General features: G+C 40.7%; 1 protein-coding gene across 1 annotated transcript in view; it reads left to right on the top strand.

Moving 5' to 3' along the window:
• The first annotated feature begins 6,191 nt into the window (after positions 1-6,191).
• Positions 6,192-9,382, top strand: part of LOC133151918 (neuronal membrane glycoprotein M6-a-like) — a 30,031-nt gene continuing 26,840 nt past the window's right edge. The window contains exon 1 of the mRNA XM_061275333.1: positions 6,192-6,330. Within this exon, the coding sequence (XP_061131317.1) occupies positions 6,294-6,330 (37 nt within the window). The 5' untranslated portion in view covers positions 6,192-6,293. The remainder of the gene's footprint in view (positions 6,331-9,382) is intronic.

Below are 9,382 nucleotides of genomic sequence, written 5' to 3'. Positions count from 1 at the left end.
GGTGTTTAGGATTGCTTTTATTGAGATTAATAACTTGCAAAAAATACCGAGTTTTTGCTAGGATAAGCGCATCTTTATATTTAAGGAGGCTATCCTGCCATGCCTGATGGAAAACCTCAAGTTTGGTTAAACGCCATCTGCGCTCATGCTTTCTACATAATTGCTTAAGCGTACACGTTTCATCTGTGAACCACGGAGTAGGCAATCTACGGCGAGTTTTCAGACGTAACGGCGCCACAGAGTCAATGGCATTTAACAATGTCGCATTGAATTCATTTGTAAGATTATCAATAGAGCCGATGTATGCGGAAAATATGGCGGTTGCCGGCGACAGTAACTCAGATAGCGCAGTTGCAGTCATGGAGTTAAAATTACGGCTCCTATAATTCTGATTGCTCTCTTGTCTTTGACAAGGAACTAAAATTTCAAATTTTATTGAGTAATGATCAGACAGAACAGTAGTGTATGGCAGTACTACTATATTTGAGGTTGCAAGTCCTCGGGATAATACCAGATCTAAGGTATTTCCATTCTTATGCGTTGCTGCCTGTACGGCTTGCGTAAAACCAAACCTATCAGTTAAAGTCTGAAACGCCAAAGTAAGTGGCTCTGACAGTAAATTCATGTGGATGTTGAAATCGCCCATGATAATTATATTATCCGCATTGGTTACTAGATCAGCCATAAATTCTGAAAATTCATCCAGGAAGCCAGAGTAAGCCCCGGGTGGACGGTTGCAAGTCCTCGGGATAATACCAGATCTAAGGTATTTCCATTCTTATGCGTTGCTGCCTGTACGGCTTGCGTAAAACCAAACGTATCAGTTAAAGTCTGAAACGCCGAAGTAAGTGGCTCTGGCGGTAAATTCATGTGGATGTTGAAATCGCCCATGATAATTATATTATCCGCATTAGTTACTAGATCAGCCACGAATTCTGAAAATTCATCCAGGAAGCCAGAGTAAGCCTCGGGTGGACGGTAAATAACAGCAAGATAAAATGACTATAAAGCGGTGGATCGGACAGTGAGAACCTCAAATGTTTTAAATACGTTGATCGAACGAGGCCTAAATCTAAGCTCGGAATTCAAGATGAGGGCGACACCCCCACCCTTTTTTCGAGGACGTGCCACATGCAAACTCGCAAAATTTGGAGGCGAGGCCTCATTAAGCGGCATCAGTTCATTAGGTTTTAACCAGGTCTCGCAGAGACCAAAAACGTTTAGATTATGTTCTGTGATGAGATCATTAACGAGAATGGCTTTCGTATGAAGCGATCTAAAGCAAAACCTGTCGGGGTGGAGTGATTGGATTTGTCTACTACCCCAGTAGAAAGTGTGTTTATGTGTACTGTAGCACTATTCAAACTATAACGCTCTAGTCTACACGAGGAGCTATGTGCATGCTGGGAATCTAGCCTAGAGCTAGTTAACTTTATCTTAAGACTCCAAACCCATCCTGACAGGTGGTCTAATCACCTGTGCCCCGGCCTGCTCTAAAGTGACCTGTCATGTGTGGCTCAAACAGTAGTCTATATTCCTAGAAAGAGTGAAGGCGCCTTCACGGTTAGGGTGAAGGCCGTCCTTCCTCAGCAGATCGGGGCGGCCCCAGAAGGAAGGCCAGTTATCTATAAAATACAGTCCCTGCTTCTTACAGAACCCAGCCATCCATCGATTAAGGGAGACTAATCTACTAAACCTCTCATCAGTGCCTCTCCCAGGCAGGGGGCCAGAGACAAATACTCGATGCCGACTGATCTTTCTGGCGAGATCACAAGTCCTCGCTATGTTTCTCTTTGTGATCTCTGATTGCCTCACCCTAACATCATTGGAGCCGACGTGTATCACTATGTCCGAGTAGCTAGTGTTGTTGGAACTACGCTGTTGACTAGACCTATTGCGAGTCAGCTCCCTAAGATTAGCTTCTATGTCGGGTGCTCTGCCCCCAGGAATACATATTACCGTGGCTGGATTTTTAAGCGTAATGTTTCGGGTAATGGAGTCACCTATGACCAAAGTGCGAGGGCCAGCAGACCGAGATGACTTTGGGCGGCTATGCGTCTTACCTGGCTCATCGCGATTAGCAAGCCGCTTGGGGCTAATGCTAACTGGGGTAGCGGGCTGACAACAGCCCGCGTCTGTATCCGCCACATCTACAGTTATCGCGCAGTTCTGCTCTAACTGGCGGACACGTCCCTCTAGCAGGGACAACCTCTCTAAGAGAAGGGTGCAGTTGGTGCACGAAGCCGCACAAACCTCTTGATCCGCAGCCATACTTTGTCTCCGATGATCGACGCCAGACAAACGACCACGAAGCCTCCGCTCTCCCAGGCACTCCGGCTCCGTCAGGTCGACGAGATACGAAGGCGCTAAGCCATGAGATTTATAGGTTAGATAATAGAAGAACCTTGAAGTCACATCTTAAATCAGAATCAGAATCAGCTTTATTGGCCAAGTTTGTGCATGCCAAACAAGGAATTTGACTCCGGTTGATGGACCGGGAGCCAATGTAAATTGGCTAATATTGGGGTAATATGATCAAATTTTGTCATCCGTGTGAGCAGTCTGGCCGCAGCATTTTGTAATAACTGTAGACTTTTAATACTGGATTTAGGAAGACCAGAGAATAATGTGTTACAGCAGTGGTTCTCAATAATTTTCTGTGATTCCCCCTAGGGGGAAGAAAAGATTTTGCCGCCCCTATGTCATTAACATTAAAGAAAAAAATATAAATAAAAAAGAAAGACCAACTTAAAATAAAGAATAACTATTAATAACAATGTTTTTAGTCTAGGTCAAAACAAATTCATTGTGCATCACTTTGCCTGAAATTAAAAATAAATTATAATTATTTAAACTATAAATATTGTTGACCTACTGTCATTTTATGCTGGAAAAAATACAATAAAAATAATAATAAACATACATGATATTAAATTAAATAACAGCAATAAATAATATTCAATTCAAAGTAATCAGCAACATTAACTCAGGAGCATAATATATAAAACATTTTAACCTACAAAACAAAAATGAATAAAACAATTTGTGCTCAAAATGAGGCAGCATGACCATATCGATAGCTGGAGGTAGTATCAGCTCTTCGACAATGGTGTGTTTTTTTTCCTGCACTGAGCAATTTGGTACGCTGATGCTTACAGTGCTTGCTGATTGACTGAAGTAGCATTCACAAAGTGGGATGATTGTTGGGAATATTCACTCCGTTTTCGCTGAAAATCCACAAGCATCTTATCAGCGTGATTGGGGTGCAATGACTTTGTAAGTGCCGCCTTAATTTATTTGGCTTCATACTGTCCGCTGCCAACATTATAAGGCACAGTAAATACACCGGTCTTTCCTCATCTCCTATCTTAGTCGCACTGAAGCCGAGCGCTACGTACGCTTCGTCATATTTCCTTGTCTTAGCTTTCGTGTGACTCTCAATTCTCTTATCTCAGTCTCTCTCCGCCGTTCTTTTCAACCCTGTTCAATATTTTTCCATGGTGTCCCACTGCACTTTTTATCGCCTGCTCTGTGCTGTGTGGGCGTATGTTTCGTGCGCTCTACGCTGTAGACTGTAGAGCGACTACTCCTTGCGCACACTCTTCCAGTGATACCGCCACTCCCACCTACTGCAGTGGATGTCTAGGTAGTTACCCTTTAATCTAGTACAGTCCAAAGAAAAGCATGTTCCCTGGTGTCACACACGCCCCTTGGTATCGCACCCCTGGGGGCGGCGCGCCCCACCATTTTGAGAAGCACTGCATTACAGTAATCAAGGCGCGACGGAATAAATCCATGCATACCGTTTTTTTCCGTGTATAGTGCGCAAAATTTAACGAATTTATTGTCCTAAAATCTGGGGTGCGCATTATACATGGGTACAAAAATTTTTTAATTTTTTTTTTAAATTTTTTCTTTTTTTTTTTTTTTTTTTTTTAGAAAACAAAACCAACAACAGGACTGACCGACAAAGTCGTGGAACAAAAAGACAGGGTGACATTACCAAAGACAGGAACAGAAAGCAAACAGACATCATGACAGTAACACATGCAATGATCCGACGGTGAGCGAGGGGCAGACAGGACTTAAATACAAAACACGTTACATCGATTGAGGTGACACAGGAAGAGAGGGGCGACGCGAACAGAAACTATGGCAACCTAGACACATAGCAAAACTGGGGACGAGACGTGACAAATGTCCCTCGAAATGAAACTTGAAATCACCAAGTTTTGGTTTCCAAGGGTGTTTTTATTCCTCTTCAACGTCTCTCCCATACAGAGCCGCCTTTTTCACGTCCGCACGCCTCTTTCCCGTGCGCGTACGGAGCGCGGTGGTGCGTTTATGGGCAGTCGGAGAAATCAACGCCAACAAAAAAAATTACATCCAGCCTAGTTAAGACCATACCAAAGACTATAAAAATGGGACCCATTGCCTCCCTATGATCATTGGGACTTAAAAAAAAAAAAAAATTTCATAAAAAAAAAATTCATAAAAATTGGGTGCTTATTATACATGGGTACAGGCTTTTTTCCAGCATCAGCATGCCATTTTTAGGGTGCGTATTATACATGGGGGCGCACTATACACGGAAAAAAACGGTAATAGTTTCCGCATCACTAGTTGAAAGAATCGGACGAATTTTAGCAATATCACGGAGGTGAAAAAACGCAAGCGATGGAAGAAAAGTAGTTAGAGGACGCTCAGCCGGCAAATTCCCTCAGCCAGACCCCTTCATTACCGTAATGACTGTCACCTGCTCCCTCATTTATTTAAACCCTGTCCGTGTGTTTCCTCTCTGTCGGTGTCTACTGTTTTTTTTCCGTTTATGTCCGCGTCTGTTGTCTTCATCTGTTTCCCCAGGTCTCGTGTGGAGGCTCACTGTCAGAACCTCTCCCTAGTCTGTTCTTGGTCCGAGGGGAATTCCGTTTCCCGCTCGCTGTCCGTGAGCCTCTTTCCGCCTGTTCCTTTGTTCATCTTCCCTCTTCCCTTCAATAAAACCTGGTCCAAGCTGCATTTGGTCGCCCTGCTCCACTCACTCCATGACATCACCCAATTCTTGTATGTGTAAAACCTGCAGTTAGGAGTAGGTTTAACGGATGTTCTTTGTTGCATCGTCTTGTCTTTGTTCTTTTGTTCACTTGTCTTGTCTTGTCTGACTTGTCGGCAGTCAGTCAGAGAATAAAGATGTTTTTCTTCTGCCACAGTATTACAGTATGGTAAGTATAATAAGTATTTTAGACAAACTAAGACGATGGCTAGCAATTTAGCACATGCTAACACCGGAACTTGTTAACGGCGACGTCAGTCATGAAGAAGAGAATGAATAATATGAATGATGTCAGTGTGTTATTTGCTTATATTTGCACATATTTCTCACCGCAGAGTACTGGATTTTGAAATCTACACAGTTATAGTTCACAGAATTATGGACATCAATTTTAGCTTTGCTGAGGGACTGTGTTTTCTATTTTATTATTGTTATTGTTGTATTTTTATTAGACTTTATTGCAAAAACCAGACATATTTAGATGAAAATGCAAACTTTGGATGAAGAGAAGCTGAGCAGAGAAAAAATATTTTACAGCCAATCACAGTGTGTATAAAATTACATTTGCTACTTGATTTCTAAATTTAGAAATTGTGCTTCAACTTCTATGAACTACTTAATAAAACCAAGCCACCGATAATCTCATGAAATGCGGATGAATGAATATTGAACCTTGTAGTTTGATTTCAGAAGCAAAACATGATATCACAAATGTTTAGTGTTTTTAGTGTAGTAGTGTTGCACAAAGCATGTATTATTTAGCCTAGATGAGGCCCATTTTTTTCACATATTATAGTGCAAATGCCATTTTGAAATTATCACAACACATTTAGTCAAAATCCCTTTGTTTGCGAGCATTGAATAAAATCTTTAACCCGCAGGCTCATTAGCATGGACTTTTTTCCATATTTGATATTGTCTTAAAAAATAGTCATATTATTATTGATAATAATTTTCCAAAAGGGGTGCAGTGTATAATATACACATGTACTATATCTACATAGAGAGATTCATATGATTATAACGTCTATAAAATAGGATGCAAAAGAAGCCCAAATGAGGAGAGACGGCGCTAAAAGCAGGACTTCCCTGATCCTCCATCATTTGCAGGGAGAGAAAAAGACATACGCGCGTGCACAGACAGCCTCCCACGTACACGCACAAGCACACTGTGCTGAGCGCTAGCAAGGAGCTTTGAGACGTTTCACCCGATACTGAGACAAAAGGAATCTAATCTGCAACAATGGAAGAAAACATGGATGAATCACAAAGCCAGAAAGGTAGGATATAAAGGAAATATGTTATTTAGTTTCATCTCATTATCTGTGTGCATTCTGGCATTCTTTCATTGTTCTGTTCACACATCCTTTCAAGTGGCTTTTTATATTGTAGGCAGTCACACTTTGCATGTGCTGCATCTAGAGGAAAAACACGATATTTACTGTATATGTATTGCTCATGGTCAAAATAACATTTTTCAATATAATTTTCACTCCCAGACTCATTGTTTCTCATTATTTACCAGTGAGCGCATTCATCGAGTGACTAGTCTTGCAGAACATACGGCCATATTCTGTTCTGGGTCTTTTGATGAATGGATAATGAAGCAGATTGGGGATGAGATGAAATGGCAGACGATGTTGTTTTGCTTAGGAAAGGCTGGATGGACAGATGATATGGATGGAAGGAATTGTTGGATGGATGGGTGAATGAAGAACGTTTATGTAGAAAGGGGGAAAAACGTTAGAGTGGAGCAGTGATTGATGCCTCTATTGGGATTTTCTTTGTTAGCCTCTATTGTTGCCGCTTCACGCTTGTCTGAGCGCTTTTTCCTCTCCTCTCTACATGTCTCCTGTTTTCAGCTGTCTGTGCCCCTCTCCCCTGCCTACCCTCCAATTTTTGTCTATCTCATGAGAGCCCCGCGCTGTTTTTTTTTTTTTATCGGTGTGACCATTTATCAGTTTTTAACTGGATTTGCCGGGATTGTCTGTCCATCACAATGTTGCTGCATTTTTACTGTCTCGCTCTCCCTGCTCCTCACCATCATTGCTTCCCCTCTCTACAACCGATCAACCATTTTGTGTTCTTATTATACTTTTTTAATTACATGCTTTATTTAGCTCATCATTAGTCCCTCTGAGTATTTCATTTTTCAATCATGTTTAGACGATAGCCGTGTTTTTACAGTATGTTATTTGTCGCCTGTCAAAATGGGCGTGTCCATTTTCTTCCTTGCATTCTGTGAAACATGCATACTCCAGGCACACAAATTGTGCCAATGACACAAATAATTTTTGCTTTGAATAAGTATTACTATTTTAATTGCATTTAACATTACATTGAAATTCACTTCTGAATCCATAGAACCTTTGTCATTTTCTTCCATGGATTTTTTTAATTCATTTTTTTGTCCGGAAGATATTTGATTTGATCGATCGGATTTGCGGTTGGTATTTGATGCAAACATGTTTTTCATTGTAATGATCTTTTATCCGTGCCGCTGTTTGTTCAGTCACTCTTCCCTGTCCTTGATATTATTCATTTTTGTCGAAATAGGAACAAGATTCAAACCTGATAATTAATATGTGGTTTGGCCTACGCCCACAAGACCCCCTTTCTCCTCCTGCAAGGCAGCCAGAATCATACTTAACAGCACAATAATTACACGCAGATGAGATTTAACGGCATCACGAGTATTTTTTTCGTAAAGAAAATAATTTGGGAGTAATTAGAATTTAATGAGAGTTTCAATCATTTGTGGTACCAGCCTAATAACGTTTGTCTTCATAGATTTTATGTTCCACCTGTTTTTATTATGATCTATTAAGGGTTAATAGATCCCTTATCATTATGTCATTTAAAGTGGAGGAGGAAACTGTACAATCATAGCTACTGGATCTTCTAAAACAATTTCCAGTTATTTGTCTGTTGGAACCCCTATTATGATGGGGTGTTACAACTTCAAGTGGACTGCGGGAGGCGGAAGATGTTTTTTTTCCCCTATACGTTGCCATTGCAAGTTTGAACACTCCCTTGTTTAGTATTCTTTTCATCTCCTCTAGATCATTTTGTTATCTTTCTGTAGTGTGACTGTCTGTGGACTCACTATTCTGTCATGTAATGTGTCTTCTATTGATCCTTCGAAAATGCAAGCAATAGAGCTATAAATAAGATTCATAATTAATACAATGGAGAATGACATTGTGGTGATTAACAAATTGGTTAATAGTTATTAGGATCATAAAATCAAGTAAACTATTTAACATATTAATAAATGCTGCAAAGGAGAGAACATCTATTAACTCCTGTTGTTTATCTGCACTGTGTCGAGGATTGATTAACTGAATGTAAATGAAAAAAAATTGACAAAATGTATTCAATCTGATCTGATTCAACGTTTTCATGGATATTAAAAATATTGATTATGATTTAGGAACAACTCATGCTGACATGCGCAGATCAACAAATTATACCGGAAATAGCAGTAGAAGAAGAAGCCATTGCGACTTGTGTGTCAACAAAACATTGCTCCATCTATTTCCACTTTAAACGTTAGCATTATTCTGCGTATTTTCCCATCTACGCTGTTATGCCAAATTAACACTTCTTAATGGAGCTGCAATGTTTCCTCCAGGACAATTCGTGCGTCTGCCGAGTCTTTTGGTTGCTCTGCTTCAACTTGTTTCCGGGACTAACAGAATCGCATAAACTGGCAACACAGAGATGCGCGGGAAAGAGGGTTTGTTCCGACTTTTGGAACAAGTGTTTTTATGTACGCTCTTGTTTGAAATAAATTCATAATCTGCATTGTCTTGATCCGATCAGAATATTCAGAATGGGTGTGTGTTCATTTTTATTCCGATCGGGCTTCTAATCTGAATAAATGCGCATCCATGTAAACGTAGCCAATGAGTAAAGTCCCTAGTGGCGAATAATTGCGGGTTTTTTCTAAAGGAACGAATACTGTTTTCATGTCAGAGTTCGTCAGGGCTAGTTCAAGGTCGCAAATCTTCGCCAGATGTTTGCCAACTGTTTGAGTAATTTTTCTTGTTGCGAGGAAATCTTTTACATGTGCAGGCGACCGACTGGCGACCAAATGTTTTGGCTCAAAAAATGCCTTAAACCATTCAAGAACAGGATATTGTGCGAGAAGGCTCCTTGTCCAGATGGGTTTCCACGTCCTTTACTGAATGTCTGCGCTGATCGCGCCAATGTTCACTCAGTCACTGTGAACACTGTAAAGGTTTCTCTGGAACAGAATGAATTACCACTCACTTGAACTGCTCCAACTTTGTCACTGTTCTCCAGAAACGTGGCAGTTGGCACTAAATG

The sequence above is a fragment of the Syngnathus typhle genome, linkage group LG3 (genome assembly GCF_033458585.1).
Source record: "Syngnathus typhle isolate RoL2023-S1 ecotype Sweden linkage group LG3, RoL_Styp_1.0, whole genome shotgun sequence".
Classification (NCBI taxonomy): Eukaryota; Metazoa; Chordata; class Actinopteri; order Syngnathiformes; family Syngnathidae; genus Syngnathus; species Syngnathus typhle.
Note: the sequence above shows the minus strand (reverse complement) of the source record. Positions and strands in the feature narration are given on the sequence as shown.